Source organism: Bufo bufo, chromosome 4 (assembly GCF_905171765.1).
Source record: "Bufo bufo chromosome 4, aBufBuf1.1, whole genome shotgun sequence".
In the NCBI taxonomy this organism is placed as follows: Eukaryota; Metazoa; Chordata; class Amphibia; order Anura; family Bufonidae; genus Bufo; species Bufo bufo.
Window position 1 is genome coordinate 167340801 of NC_053392.1, and position 16696 is coordinate 167357496.

General features: G+C 47.0%; 1 protein-coding gene across 1 annotated transcript in view; it reads left to right on the top strand.

Annotated features, from left to right (window-relative positions):
* Positions 1 to 3159: 3159 nt before the first annotated feature.
* Positions 3160 to 16696, top strand: part of PFN2 (profilin 2) — a 47233-nt gene continuing 33696 nt past the window's right edge. The window contains exon 1 of the mRNA XM_040428080.1: positions 3160 to 3502. Coding sequence (XP_040284014.1) covers positions 3371 to 3502 — 132 coding nt within the window. The 5' untranslated portion in view covers positions 3160 to 3370. The remainder of the gene's footprint in view (positions 3503 to 16696) is intronic.

The window sequence follows — 16696 nt, forward strand, 5'->3', positions numbered from 1 at the left end:
AAGGATCCGCTCAGAATGCATCAGTTTGACTCCGTTCCATCTTCATTCCGCTCTGGAGGCAGACACCAAAACGCTGCTTGCAGCATTTTGGTGTCCGCCTGACAATGCGGAGCCAAACGTCCTGACACACAATGTAAGTCAATGGGGACGGATCCGTTTTCACTGACACAATATAGTGCAATTTGACTTAGACTTTTTTTTTTAAAATAATAATGCAAACGGATCCGTTCTGAACGGATACAAGCATTTACATTATCGATGCGGATCCGTCTGTGCAGATACAAGACGGATTCGCACCGAACGCAGGTGTGAAAGTAGCCTAAGCAAAAATGCTCCAGAACCGTTTCCTGAAGAAGCACAGTAATTACTGAAGCAGACATCCAGTGAGATACCAGTGACTCCTGGCTCTCCACGCAGTGTACTGTGGATGAAGAACTGGATTCCAGGCACCAGGAATGTGTGCAGTGATTACTGGTCGTCCATGCAGTGTCAGTAGAACCCAGTGCACTGCACATGAATACACACATTACACTGGAGTTACTCAATGACTGACAATCAGTATGAGTGCAGTGGTGCCACATACAGTTCACCGGGTTAATATAGTGCACTGGAACTATTTTATAATGGTACCACTTGGTAGATGTGCAGTGACCTCTGCAGTGCACTGCGTGATGAGTATCAGGGGTATGTACTGTACACTGTGAGAGGACTATATTGCACTGGAGCTATATTATAACGGATGTATAGTACTGTATACTGTGAGAGGACTATATTGCACTGGAGATATATAACGGACGTATAGTACTGTATACTGTGAGAGGACTATATTGCACTGGAGCTATATTATAATGGACGTATAGTACTGTACACTGTGAGATTCCGTACAGTGCACCCTGTGAGGACTATATTGCACTGGAGATATATTATAACGGACGTATAGTACTGTATACTGTGAGAGGACTATATTGCACTGGAGATATATTATAACGGACGTATAGTACTGTACACTGTGAGAGGACTATATTGCACTGGAGCTATATTATAACGGACGTATAGTACTGTACACTGTGAGAGGACTATATTGCACTGGAGATATATTATAATGGACGTATAGTACTGTACACTGTGAGATTCCGTACAGTGCACCCTGTGAGGACTATATTGCACTGGAGATATATAACGGACGTATAGTACTGTATACTGTGAGAGGACTATATTGCACTGGAGATATATTATAATGGACGTATAGTACTGTACACTGTGAGATTCCATACAGTGCACCCTGTGAGGACTATATTGCACTGGAGATATATAACGGACGTATAGTACTGTATACTGTGAGAGGACTATATTGCACTGGAGATATATTATAACGGACGTATAGTACTGTACAGTGAGATTCCGTACAGTGCACCCTGTGAGGACTATATTGCACTGGAGATATATAACGGACGTATAGTACTGTATACTGTGAGAGGACTATATTGCACTGGAGATATATTATAACGGACGTATAGTACTGTATACTGTGAGAGGACTATATTGCACTGGAGATATATTATAACGGACGTATAGTACTGTATACTGTGAGAGGACTATATTGCACTGGAGCTATATTATAATGGACGTATAGTACTGTACACTGTGAGATTCCGTACAGTGCACCCTGTGAGGACTATATTGCACTGGAGATATATTATAACGGACGTATAGTACTGTATACTGTGAGAGGACTATATTGCACTGGAGATATATTATAACGGACGTATAGTACTGTACACTGTGAGAGGACTATATTGCACTGGAGCTATATTATAACGGACGTATAGTACTGTACACTGTGAGAGGACTATATTGCACTGGAGATATATTATAATGGACGTATAGTACTGTACACTGTGAGATTCCGTACAGTGCACCCTGTGAGGACTATATTGCACTGGAGATATATAACGGACGTATAGTACTGTATACTGTGAGAGGACTATATTGCACTGGAGATATATTATAATGGACGTATAGTACTGTACACTGTGAGATTCCATACAGTGCACCCTGTGAGGACTATATTGCACTGGAGATATATAACGGACGTATAGTACTGTATACTGTGAGAGGACTATATTGCACTGGAGATATATTATAACGGACGTATAGTACTGTACAGTGAGATTCCGTACAGTGCACCCTGTGAGGACTATATTGCACTGGAGATATATAACGGACGTATAGTACTGTATACTGTGAGAGGACTATATTGCACTGGAGATATATTATAACGGACGTATAGTACTGTATACTGTGAGAGGACTATATTGCACTGGAGATATATTATAACGGACGTATAGTACTGTATACTGTGAGAGGACTATATTGCACTGGAGATATATTATAACGGACGTATAGTACTGTACACTGAGATTCCGTACAGTGCACCCTGAGAGGACTATATTGCACTGGAGATATATTATAACGGACGTATAGTACTGTACACTGTGAGAGGACTATATTGCACTGGAGATATATTATAACGGACGTATAGTACTGTATACTGTGAGAGGACTATATTGCACTGGAGATATATTATAACGGACGTATAGTACTGTACCCTGTGAGAGGACTATATTGCACTGGAGATATATTATAATGGACGTATAGTACTGTACACTGTGAGAGGACTATATTGCACTGGAGATATATTATAATGGACGTATAGTACTGTACACTGTGTGAGGACTATATTGCACTGGAGATATATAACGGACGTATAGTACTGTATACAGTGAGATTCCGTACAGTGCACCCTGTGAGGACTACATTGCACTTGGTGACCTCTGCCTCTCCACCCAGTGCACTGTAAATGGCTACACGGACTTTGGGTCCAGCGCGTGCCCAAGTCCCAGAAATGTGTATGGTCACCGCTCCACTCCAGAATGGCCATAAATGAGCATCTAAGATTGCGCTCTAATGTGCATTCGGTGTAGGGGCAGTGACACCGGACTCCATAGCCTGCACTGCCGGATGAATAGAAGGCACCGGGGCTATTTTCTAACGGTCTGCGTGCACTGATTCCTCAGCCTTCACACAGGACACTGAGTAACGTGGTGTCTTGACGTGGAGGTGTAGCAGTGTCCTTCCGCTGCTGCTGGCGGAGGGATCTGTAGCGGCATTACAGGGGGAGGGGGGCTACACCCGAGCGCTGCCCTATTTCCTTGGCTTCTCCCGGCTGTCGGAGCTCAGATTATCTCCGGCCGTGACGGAGCCGCTTCACCCCTGATACCGGCTACCCTCATCCCTACCCCGGGCTCCTCGCTCTCGCTAACACCGGTACCTCTTGGTCGCCCCTGTCAGTGTCCCCCCCCCACTGAAGATGTCCGGCTGGCAGGATTACGTGGATATGTTGATGGCCGATGGCAGCTGCCAGGAGGCCGCCATTGTCGGGTACGTGGACGCCAAATACGTCTGGGCAACAACCTCCGGAGGCTTCTTCCAGACACTAACGGTAAGGGCGACGTGATGTGGGTGCAGAGAGTGCACCTGCCGCGGGGGGCCGCATCCTCCTCAGCACCACGTAGGGATGGCTCGGGCGCTGCCTCCCCTCATTGTGCGGCTGCAGGGCCTGGCGCAGATTTTACTGTAAGGCTCTTTTGCGTAGCCCTAAGTCGCTGTCATCATGAGATTTACGTGTTTGACGTAATCAGCTTTGGTGAATCCCGCCCCCGCTGACACCATGTTCTTCTGCAAGATGGCGTGCTCCCGATGATTCCCAGCCTGCACGGGAGGCCTGGGCGATGCGGTACCGCAGAGCGGCTGTGTGTGTACTGAGGCGTTGTGTGGAGGAGCCTCACCTCTGTGCCAGCAAACCGATAGCTCATTGGAGCGCTTCTAATGCAGGAGGTCCCTAGAGGGTTAAATATTCTTTTTAATGCAATTATGCCCGAAAATTGCTTCCCTTGGCTCCATATTTGTAACTGGGCGCTTTGCCAGTCAGGGTTATGGAAAAGCTGGGTGACCTCCCCAGTATAAGGCGTTGCACTGGTCTTAGTGGTGGAACCTACTTTCCCCCGAAACTGTCAGGAAAAAAAAGTCTTCTGACTAGAATTTATATTATGTGTCTAAAAGAGCGGAAATGTGTTTTCTGAGGGGGAAAAACACTTAAGTTTGTCCCAGTAATTGACTTCTTTTTAGTATTTTGTGTCCCCATCCTTGCCACCCCTCAGGAATGTCACTGACACGTGGGCAGCCGACCAGTCGTAGTGATGTCATCACTCCAGCTAGCGGGATGTGCTGTTCCTGTAGAGGACACGTCATGGCGCACACGTGTAAGTGGAGTGTTGGCTTCATAACCTACCGATTGGCACCCGCTCATGAAATGGGCACTCACGGATGTCACAGGCCACACACGGGGCCCCCAGGAATCCCGCGCCTGCTCCTCACCCATGGGCTTTACATTCAGTGTCTGGTAACTAGATTGTCCCAGCATTTTGACTCCTCATCCGTACAGGTCGACAGAACTCGCGGATGGCGGCATTACTTCTTGGTATTTGGGATCGGTTGCTCTTTATGGCAAATATCTGTAACTGCCATATCATTTCTGTTTGATAAAAGAGCTTTTCTATTGGAAGCCGCTTTGCTTTCTGATCATTTTTATTTTTTTTTCTAAATCTGGTCGTCTAATTTCACTTTCTTGCCTTTGTACTATTAATGTTCATCCTGATCCGCTTGTTTCATGAATAAAGTAGCAGAATCAACACAAATGATTTGGATAGTAATTTCGCGACCTCCTACCTCTACCTGTAAAGTGCTGGACCTTCTTCTGCCGACTCTGACCGCACCGTCCACATGCACGTTTGGCTGAGCATGCATGTGTTCTGAATGCCGCTGCCAAACACCTTTGGGACAATCCAACTCGCCTGATCCTCTGACCTCTGCTGTTGGGAGGCCCGATTGTTGGCCGGTTCAGCCACTACACCTCTAATCTGTATTGCCAGCTTTAGCGCTCCTCCCGACCGTGTCCGTGGGCTCGTATTGCACATCGACTACAGATGTTTGATTATGAGAGCAGCTCTGAAGGTCACTTGACACCAGTAAGAAGTTGGCATCGGTGCCTGCCCTTGAACTTGGGCTGCCACCAATTGCTTAGATCAGGGATACCCAACCTGTGGCCTTCCAGCGGTTACAAAACTACAATTCCCAGCATGCCTGCACAGCTTACAGCTATTAGGGCATGCTGGGAGTTGTAGTTTTGCAACAGCAGGTTGAGCATCCCTGGCTTAGATGAAGTTGTCATCAACGCACTCGTTCTCTTCAACGTTTAGCTTGGATCCTTGCCGTGGTGGGAGTCAGTGGAATAAAATGCCCACAGCGGTGCCCGCGCCTAAGGCCCAGTTCACACAGCCGTATTTTTGGTTCACATCCGATAGGATGCGGACCCATGCATTTAAATAGGTCTGCCAAAAAAAAATGCAGACTGCACACCGTAGCCCTGAAAAAAAGAGAACATGTCCTATCCTTGTACGTTTTGCGCACCAGAATAGGCATTGTTACAATGGGTTCACAAAAAAACGGATGCAACGCGGAGGTCATCTGTATCTTACGCGGATCTGTCTGGATTTTGCAGCCTGCAAAGTACATAGTTGTGTGAATGCAACCTAACCTTGGCCATATAGGAGCTAAAAAGCCAAGGACGGCTGCCCCTTTTCTCTTTCGTTGAAACTGGTGGCGGTTCCGGTCCACGGTTTCCCCTTTAATAAGGGATTTCCCTTTAATAAGTCAATGACTTTATTGGGCTCTTCTACATGAATCTCAGTTGCGGCTACATGGAGGGCGTCCTATGTGAACCCTGTGTCACTGTAGAGGTGGCACCTGACTGGGCAGTGCGTAGCTACCATGCATGCTGGCACATACACCTAGCAGCGCCTGTAGGTTGTTATCCTATTGGCTATAATAAAACTACCAAATTAAAGGGGGTTTCCAGGAGTTCACTATTAATGGCCTATTCTCGGGGTAGGTTATCAGTATGTGATCGGTGCTGGTGGGGGTACAACTCCCGGTACCCCGCCTACTATCAGTGGTTTGAAGAGGCCGTAGCACTGTGGTCAGGGCTGCAGCATCGCGCTAGGCCACTGACATAACGTTCGTCAGTCACATGGCCGAGTCCCATTCATTATTGTCTTTTTTATTTTTTTGTAATTTTTTATTTTTATGTCGAGATTCAACAGGCTAAGATCTGCTCACGTCTGCGTCCGAGGCTCGATTGCTGATTCTGTCATATTTGGCAGAAAAAGTTGTGTGTGCTGCAGTCGTTTCCTAACAACGCCCCATGCAGCCGGCACTGTAAATGTGAACAGCGCCTTAGATGTAATCCATTGTACATGAAAGTTCTACCGCCTGTTTTATGCTTAGATGAGTAATTGGTGATTTTTATTTTTTCATCCCTGTCTGCAGTTGAATAAACCTTAGGGTGCCATCTATAGCGCAGCGGTCATGAACGGACGCATTGCTCGCTGCTTATTCTTTCTTTTGAATGGTAACCGCTAGGAGAATTCATTACAGCTCGGCACGTGCGTCACAATGAGTCAGTGCAGCACCCCTCCCTCGCAGATGAGACCCACGCATGCAGACACATTTGCCGGGGCAGCTGATTACAGAAGGCCTGGAATGACTCTGCAGTTATTTGGGAGGCCCCCGCTTTCTTCTCCATCTTATCTGTAGCTGTGACTATCTGCGTTATCTAACAGGGCGCACTGTGGCCGTGCAGCGTCCTCCGCCTTCCATAGTGAAAGGCTTTCCTTCAGGATCCTGCTCCGCTATTATACATGAAGCATGGGTTGTTCCCAAGTCATTGTACTTTATTCATCTTTACAGTCATTCTCCCCTCCGACCTATACAATAAATTCTTAGGTTACGTTATCCGATATAACAGTGAATTATAAAGGGAAAATCTCAGTTGACTTAATTTGTCAATAGTAGACAGCTACGCCTCCTGAATCCCCCATATACAGGGAGGCTTGGTCCGGCCGAGTGTGCATGTGTTAGTGGGAATTAAACTGCCAGCGGACACTTTTGGTGGCCATTCAGACGTCAGCAACTATTTTGCAATCCGCAAAACACGAACACCAGCCATGTGAGTTTCGCATTTTACGGACCGAACGTGGCCAGCACTATTATAGAAATGCCTTTTCTTGTCTGCAGCTGTGGACAAGAATAGGACATGTTCTATGTTTTTGCGGGGCCGCGGGACGGAAGTGCGGATGCAGACAGCACACTGTGTGCTGTCCGAATCTTTTTGAATAGGTCTGCACCCGTCCCGCAAAATTGCAGACCCAATTTGCAGACGTGTGAATGGACCCTTAAAGTGGTGGTCTGAGATTTTATCTTCTGGATAGGTCATCAGTATCTGATCGGTGGGGGGGGCCAATACCCAGGAATGGGGCTAAGCTGTGATACCAAGCAGCACTCGCAGAAGCACTGCTGCCTTCTCAAAACAGCTGATCGGCAAGGGTCCCAGGTGTCAGACCCCACTGATCAAATACTGATGACCGATCCAGAGGACAGGTCATCAGTAAAAAATAATCTCAGAAAATCCTTTTAAGACAGTCATTCTGAAATTGACTGTTTCGGCTGACATGAATGGGAGCCATATAGGTTTATTTCCAGCTGGCATATCAATAGGATATATCATAAATGCCTGCCAGGTGCAGGTCCTACCTGTGGAACGCCATCCTCTGTCCAGGACAGGACCACGCATGCAGGGCTTTCCCCATTCACTACTATGCGACCTCAGGAAAAAAGCTGGGCACTGTTTGTTATTTTCGGAAGTCCCGTAGTGTTGAATAGAGAGGTCCTTCATTCCCATTCTAGATAGAGCGGGTCCCGGAGGTGCTGCCCACGCGTATCGGACACTTATGGCATATCCTATTGATAAGCCATAATTATCCAGGAGGGAGGACAAGTTTATGGCCCAGTTGGGGGTAATTTTAGCCACCGACTATCAGTGTCTTGTCGCTGTGAGCCTTTGACACTTTTTGTTCTGGACGGACTCCTTTACACTTTGCTTTTTCTAAATATTGACCTGCCGTACGGTATTTGTCGGTTCTTGGTGCGGTTCTTTTGTGCTGTTTTCACTCTTTTCAATGCAAGGATGAGATCTGTGACAAAACTGAATGAAATGCACGCCAAAAAAATGTAAGTAACCCATGCGGTTTTTGGTGCGGAAATGCACAGAAATTTGTACAGAATTTCTGCAGTACAGCCCGTGTGCAGCCTTAAAGTGCATGGTCAGCTGACAGCCCCATTTAATGGGATGTTCATCCATAAGAGCGTACCCCCTATGCAGAGGATGGGGGATAAGTATCTGATCCGACCCCTGGGACCCTGACTGACCACTTGAATGGAGCGGAGGTAATACGAGCCGAGCGCTGTACTCTGCTTCTGTGTCCAGTACAGTGGAATACGTTACCTCCATTCAGTCTGAAACCTCTGCGATCACCGGGGGTCCTGTGGATGGCGGATAGGTTCTTATGCTGGGACGACTCCTTTATAGTTAATTATAATGCTCCTTGTGACGAATACCGCACCTCGCAGCCCTGCCTGACGTCTACTACGTTGAGCTCACGAGATACGGTCTCGTCACTGGTTTCCAAGACGTGAGCATGTAAGGTCAGCTTGATGGAGTTTACACAGACTCCTCCTATCCACGTGCGCACAGAGGCAGGGGGTGAGCGACAGTTGGTCCAGGCGGCCTCCGGCGTGACTCCACACTCGCTCACACCCCTGACGAGCTGAGAGAGCCTTTTCACTGCCCCAGTGAAACAGAGCTTTCTCAGCCCGATAGACTGCCACCAGTTCCTCGTTTGATATAAGCCCGGTCCGCTAACGGGATTATATAGGGTGACAAACCAACCCGCAGTAGCGTATGACTATGCCGGACGTGGGGATTCGTGATTGAGATGCAAGGACAGCACAAGATTAAATTACATATTTAATTGCCTTAAAGAGGACCTTTCATGCTGCCACCCTGCTTGATTATTTTATTTTTTAAATATGCCTCCTGTTCCCCCCGCTGGATTTCTCCCGCTCAGTATGCTAATACTGAGCATCGGAGCAATGAGGAGGAGACTGAGTCTTTCTCCGTGGGCGTCTCCTTCTCCCTGGCTGTAGCGCTGTCCAGTCGCAGCGCAGAGCGTCACAGCCAGGAAGAAGGAGACGCCCACGGAGAAAGACTCAGTCTCTTCCTCATTGCTCCGATGCTCAGTATTAGCATACTGAGCGGGAGAAATCCAGCGGGGGGAACAGGAGGCATATTTTAAAAATTAAGCAGGGTGGCAACATCAGCGGGGTACCCCGCAAGTACAGGTATATATCTCCCTTAATAAAATCACATGAAAGGTCCTCTTTAAGGGTGCACTAGACAATACACAATATACACAGACTATATACAGTGGTCGGATGTGCAAATACAGGTGGGATGTTACAACCTAGTTACCAGATGGATGATGAGTTCTGGGTTGCTGTAATGGTTGGCTGTAGTCACATGGGGGTCCCTCCAAACACAGTACTCAATATGACTCCCTTCAGAGAAAGACGCTGGCCTCTGGCAGGAGTCCACTCCTCCTTCCTGGTCCTAGTAGCCAAAGACCCACAAAACCCATTAGGGCCCATAGTTCCAGACCGGAAGGTCACAGGGAGATGGTTCTGCCTGGATTCAGGCTACAGGTGGAGACCAAACATGGCGCCGTTATTAGCTTCCTGCGGGGAGATCTTTGTGTTTCCCCTTTAAGGCACCCGACCCGCAAACTACGGCCAGGGGAATGTCCGTCTTGGCCCCAGGGTCGCAGATATTTAACTGGTTCATGCCTGTGATGGACGGGCAATTCATAATTCCTTATGAATCCCCGGTTCCATAATGTCTGATGGATTTGTGTGATCTGGGTAATAGCTGAGACCCCTACAGTTTTTAGTTTTTCCCCCTGTAGGATGAGTTGGCCTCTGTGCTGGCTGAGTGAGGTGTGAATTTGTACACATGTGGCCTGCTTGAAGCCAGCAACACAGCAAATGGCTGGCATGAGATCATAATTCCACATTCCTCACACTCCTGTATATCAAAATTGGCTAGTTGCAGGCATCAGACATGGCAAGGGGCTTACTGACTGGTTGGAAAAGCTGTGCTTCTGCCAGGCCTTCTTTATGCCTGATTTTCTAGTAAGTGACAGTGATGGCCAGTTTGCAGTGTTCGCCAGCGAACACATGCGGGCTGCCATCTTGACTCACAAGTCCGGCGATGCACAGGTAAGCTCTTACCTGTGCCTGTGCCGCAAGCCGGTCGGAATTCAAATGCGGTCACCGGGAGCAGGCAGTTCCGAGAACAGCCGTCGGGGCCTTCATCGGGCTGTTCTCGGAACTGCCTGCTCCCGGTGACCGCATTTGTTTCAGACTGGCTCCCGGCAGAGGCCCAGGTAAGGGCTTACCTGTGCATCGCCGGACGGGTGAGTCAAGATGGCAGCCGCATGTGTTCGCTGGCGAACACTGCGAACTGGCCATCACTGGTGAGTGATGCTACACAGCCTATGTTAAGGGCATGGTGGATTTGAGGATGAGCAGATGTCCTCCCAGTCATTTTTCTTTGTATCGTGTGCCCACGTTTGGCCATTTAATTCCTCTGTTTTAGGCCTCATGCACACAAATGTGTATTTTGCGGTCCGCAAAAACGAATCTACAAAAAATACGGATGACGTCCGTGTGCATTCCGTATTTTGCGGAACGGAACAGCTGGCCCCTAATAGAACAGTCCTATCCTTGTCCGTAATACGGACAGATGGGATGCACACTGAGTACCTTCTGTTTTTTTTTTTTTTTGCGGACCCATTGAAATGAATGGTTCCGCATACGGTCCGCAAAAAAAAAAGAACGGACACGGAAAGAAAATAGGTTTGTGTGCATAAGGCCTTTGGGTACGTAAAATTCTTTGCTTCTGGTATCCACAAAAGTCATTCTGAAACCTGGCTGTCCAATGCCACATGAGGAAATTCAAGAGGACAGGTGTAATGTGGAGGAGTGTAACCCCGTGCCCGGTGTTCAGCTGTATATACATTATAATACTATTCTAAGGCAGGGTTCAGATGTACCGGCTCTGTTCAGCCAGACACAACGCATGTCCATGGTCCTGGCAGAAAAACGCTGCATCGGATGCCATGAAAACCGGATCTTCAGAATGTTTTGGAGGCAAAAGGATTGTGCGAACCATAGTGGCCAAGGAAACGCCAGACAGACTTCCTAATTTTAATTTTGATTACTTGGCCACAGAGAAGCCATCAGTATCGTTTTGGAGGGGGTCCACCCTGTCAATCATCTGTTCCTGAGTAGCTACAGCAGCAGAACTACACACGTCCATTGGATGGAACTGGTTACAGCGCTGACCAGATGTGTGGAAATTGGGTTTACAGCAATGGGAGCAGCGCTGCAGTAACCAGTTCCATCCACTATACATTGGATGGCGCTTTGTAGTTCCACCTCCTATTTCTACCACCTGAAGGACGGACTCTGCAGCGATGATGTCACTATCTCACATGACCACTGAGGCTGTAGCGTTCACTTGGGGTGGTCAGAGCCGGAGGCAGAGTGGCAGAACATGCTTGTTTTATCGGGGCTAATCACCGTAGTAAGTTAAAATGGCCGCCGTCCTGTTACCTAGTCAGAAACTTGTCCTAGAATGTGTCCCTCTATTTCTGCACGCGGCTGATTTTGTCATGTAAACATAGCCTGATAGGTAATCCTCTCCCACCATGTGTCCCAGTGGACACGGTGGGGCTGGGTTATCTGGAGAACAGATGTCCCGTCTGATTCTTGTCCATGGCTTCCTTCGTACGTTGTCGGGATTCTCCAGTCACTTGGCGGTGCTTTATGGCAGACATAATATTACAGCAGCTGATTTTGTGACTTGTCTTTATCAGGTTACGTGAAGGAGCAGCTGCTTTGGACTGTAAGAAATTGAAAGGATCTCGGTCCCCCTCCAGGGATACATTCTGGGGCTTCAGACTGATGAGTCAGGACATTGAAAACTGCGGCACATGGTTCTTGTGCTTCCCTTGTAGATGTATCCTGACGTAGAGCAGCTCCAGAGACCCCAGGAAAAGATGCCCAATCTATAACTGGGTGTTATCCAGAACCTTCCCAAAAAATAAAAAAACATTGAAATAACAGAAAGGTGTCTTTAAAAAGGAAAGAAAAAAGTCAAGATGAACTTCTGCCCGATCATGCTTGTTCAGCTGGCAGCTACTGCTCCCATCTCCACCAGAAACGTGCAGGGAAATAAGGGATGCATATGTTGAAATCCAGCATGCGTGATTGTCCTCTTCTCCAACAGCTTCCATCAGGAGGAACATGTACACATTAGATTGTCGGGAGATCCTGTTAACAATCAGTAGGTACAGCACCGTTAGTAATCATGTTGTCCTCTTCATACTGCACAATCCATGGCATCAGTCACCAGGATATTCACTATTAAACCAGGCTTACTCAGCTGAATGTAATGATACCTTTCACTTAGCGATCCATTGCTCCAGTCTAGAGAAAAAGTGCACCAAACGAGTGCCCAAGCTTTGTGCACCCTTGCTCCTCTTCCCTCGCTCTCCTTATTGATTGACAGGGCCAGGTTCCTGCATAGTAATCTTGTCTGGCCCTGTCACCCTCAAGGGGGAGGGGATGTCATAGGAGGTAGGAGGAGCAAGGGTGCACAGAATGGCTTGGACCTGCCCTTAGTGCACCTAACTGCTCAGTTGCACTTTATCTCTAGAATGGAACAATGTATCGTAAAGGCTAGTTTCTCATATGCATTAAAATGTTCCAGCAGAGGAACAACCTGCCAAAATTTATAGTATCTGCCAGATAGTCCTGTTGGCTGCCAGGGTCCATTGACTATAATTGGATACGGCCGGTTTCCGCCAAAAGTGAATGGTTGAGGATGCACTAATTACTAGGGATCGACCCATATAGATTTTTTTTTTTTTTTAGAGCCGATACCGATAACCTGTGAGCTTTCAGGCCGATAACTTATACCGATATTCTGTACATTTTCATTTTTGAAAAAAAAAGAAATACATTTCTGTTACGGCGTTCACCACAGGAGATTTTTTTATTTATTTATATTTTTTTATATTTTAATAGTTTGGACTTTTCGTATGTGATATGTTTATAGTTTATATATTTTATATGTAAAATTGGCAAACGGGGGGATTTATACTTAAAAATGTATTTTTATTTTTTACTTTTTATTTTAATAACTATTTCGTACCATTCCGTATGCCTTCCATTTCCGTTTTTTTCCGTTCCATTCAAAGATAGAACATTGTCCGCATAACAGACAAGGATAGTACTGTTCTATCAGGGGCCAGCTGTTCCGTTCCGCAAAAAACGGAATGCACACGGACGTCATCCGTATTTTTTGCGGACCGCAAAATACTGAAAAAGCCATATGGTCGTGTGCAAGAGGCCTTAGGGTGTATAGGACTTCACACTGTCCCTGCTGCCCTGTGCCTAGTACACGGTAGTAGGGAGCTGACTATGGCAGCCAGGGCTTCAGTAGCGTCCTGGTTGCCATGGTAACCGATCGGAGCCCCAGCAGTGTAAGCCTGGGGCTCCGATCACAAGCTGCCACTGCCACCATTGGAGGGGAGGGGACCCTGTGGCCGCGGCCACCAATAATTTTAATACTTGGGGGTTGAGGGGGTGGGGCGCACTGCGCCACCAATGTTTTTAATACTGGGGAGGGCGCACTGCGCCACTAATGATAATTAACCTTTTAATACAGGAGGCGGGTGTGTTTGCGCAGAATCACATGGCCGACACCCTGCCTCTAACAGGGAGCTGCGATCAGCAGTTAACCCCTCAGATGCGGCACCTGAGGGGTTAACTGCCGCTGATCGCAGCTTCCTGTCATATAGGCTGGACACCGCCTCCTGTATTTGTATTAGACGTCAATTATCATTGGTGGCACAGTGTGCCCGCCCATCTCTCCTCATTGGCAGCGTGTCACAGGGGGGAGGGAGCGAGTGACTCCTTCTCTCCTGTACTGCTGAGGGAACATGGCGCGCTGACAGCCGCGCGCTCATGTTCTGTGATAGCGCGCTGGACGCATTAGCAGCGTTATCAGCAAGGTTAGATACCGATAACTTTGAAAATCATGAATATCGGCCAATGATATCGGTAACTCCCATACTAATTACACTGCGCCACCTTTACAATGTAGACAGAGCGCTGTTAAACATGAACGCAACCTCTTAAAACGGCTAATCTGCAGAGGTGCCTAGAATCAGACCCCCCTTCACTGAGCTGATCTTTATGACCTATTCTTAGGGGATAGGTCATCAATATCCTCAAACTGGAACATTCCTTTAAAAATTTATAAAAATAAAAAAAAGGCCAGTGATTAAGTAGAAAGTAAATCAAAATGTTGGATGTACCCTAAAAGGTTCCAACAAAAACTTCAGCTCTGTTCACAGGAAAATAAAGTTGCGTTTGAGAATATGCAAATTAGGCCGTTCTCCAGGAACCATCTAGTAGACGGCACGTCCGCCTCAGTGATGGCTGTACGGTAATGGTATTCAGTGTGTACCAATGCATTAGAAAAGCCAGCACCTAGTGATGTATCCATAAAGGGGGGGCTTTATTTTGTAAATGTGGTAAATTAGTTTTAATTTTTTATTTTTAATCTCCACATAAAGGTAACCTTATTTAAGCCACCCAGTGAACAGCGTGACAAACAAAAATAAATAATAAGAAGTGTAACTTAAGAAGTCCCATGTACTTCAGTGGTATCAATGCAAAAATCAAGCCCCCATACGGCTACATACTTCTTGGAGTGCAGCAGCGATGCTTGGCAGGCGATGTACGGTTATTGTGCAAGAGTAGTTCAGAAACCCAAAGCGCTACAGATATGTGACATATCTGGTATGGCTGCAGTCGTACTGACCCGTAGAATAAAGTTGGGGAACTTTATACATTTTAAAGTGCAACAAACAGGGAGAGTTGCTTTCTTTTTTTCATTACCAAACCAGTTAAAGGGTTTCTATCACTTCGTATGACATAATTAGCTGTCAGACACTAGCGATCCGCTAGTGTCTGCTCTGGCCAACCATCCTACTATAATCACTTGTGGGGCAGCGGTTTTGCTAAAAAACTAACTTTTATAAATATGCTAATGAGCCTCTAGGTGCTATGTGGGCGTCATTAGCACCTAGAGGCTCCGTCTACCTTCATACACAGCCGCCGCCCAGCGCGTCCCTCCAGCCCGCCCATGTCCTCCTCCGTGTGACGCAGCGGCCGAATTCTCGCGCATGCGCCGTGCGCGGCTGTATTCGGCGCATTTGAGATGTGAGCTCGGAGCGGTCAGACATTCAATGCGCATGCGCCGAATACATCCGCGCATGCGCATTGAATGTCTGACCGCTCCGAGCTCAGACATCTCAAATGCGCCGAATACAGCCGCGCACGGCGCATGCGCGAGAATTCGGCCGCTGCGTCACACTGAGGAGGACATGGGCGGGCTGGAGGGACGCGCTGGGCGGCGGCTGTGTATGAAGGTAGACGGAGCCTCTAGGTGCTAATGACGCCCACATAGCACCTAGAGGCTCATTAGCATATTTATAAAAGTTAGTTTTTTAGCAAAACCGCTGCCCCACAAGTGATTATAGTAGGATGGTTGGCCAGAGCAGACACTAGCAGATCGCTAGTGTCTGAGAGCTAATTATGTCATACCAAGTGATAGAAACCCTTTAATTGGCACACATTTGGTATTGTCCTGTAGATACGTTAGTTATGTCAGTGAACACCACAAAAATAAGAACCCAAAAGTTGCAGAATTTTTTTTTTTTTAATCCCCCACCTCAGAGAAAGTTAATTAAGAAGTTATATGTGCCCCAAAATGGTGAAAAATGAGTTCTAGCTAGCTGAATACGACAACACAAAATGAAGTGTGGACTTAGAGAGTCTGTCACCAGGACAGTAGGAGTAGCTCAGCTGAATGTAATGGTATCTTTCACTTAGAGATTTGTTACTTCATTATGGAGAATAAGTACTGTTAATCCACATGCAACTGAGCAGTTAAGTGCACAGAGGGTGGACCCAAGCCACTTTCTGCACCCCTGCTTCCTCTGACAGCGCCTCCCTTTCTTTTTTTTGTTTGACAGGGTCAGGTGGAATGACTGCAGGAACCTGGTCCTGTCATTTACGGAGAGGGAGGAGCTGGTAGATGAAGCAGGAGGAGCAAGGGTGCACCGAGTGGCTTTGGCCCACTCTCCGTGCACTTAATTGCTCATTTGCATATTAATTAAAAGTACTTTTTCTCCAGAATGGAGCAACAGCTCACTAAGCGAAAGATATCATTACATTTCACTGAGCTAGTCCTACAGGCATTGAAGGGAATTTGTCACACCCTGCACTCCAGAATTCTAACTTCAAAAAGTTGCAAAATAGGGCTTTTATGACTTTTTGAGGTCACCTATGCATTTTTACACCCCTTACTCTAGTTTTGAAAAGTTTGTGGCATAGTGGGCACAGTTAGCAATGTTAGTGAGTTTCCCGCCAGATTTATCATCTGAGGCTTTTAAAAAAAAAAAAAAAAAAAAAGAAAAAGTATCCACAAAGTCACTCCAGTAGTGGGCAGGGGTAGAAAACTGAAGTAGCATTTCTAGACAAGTGT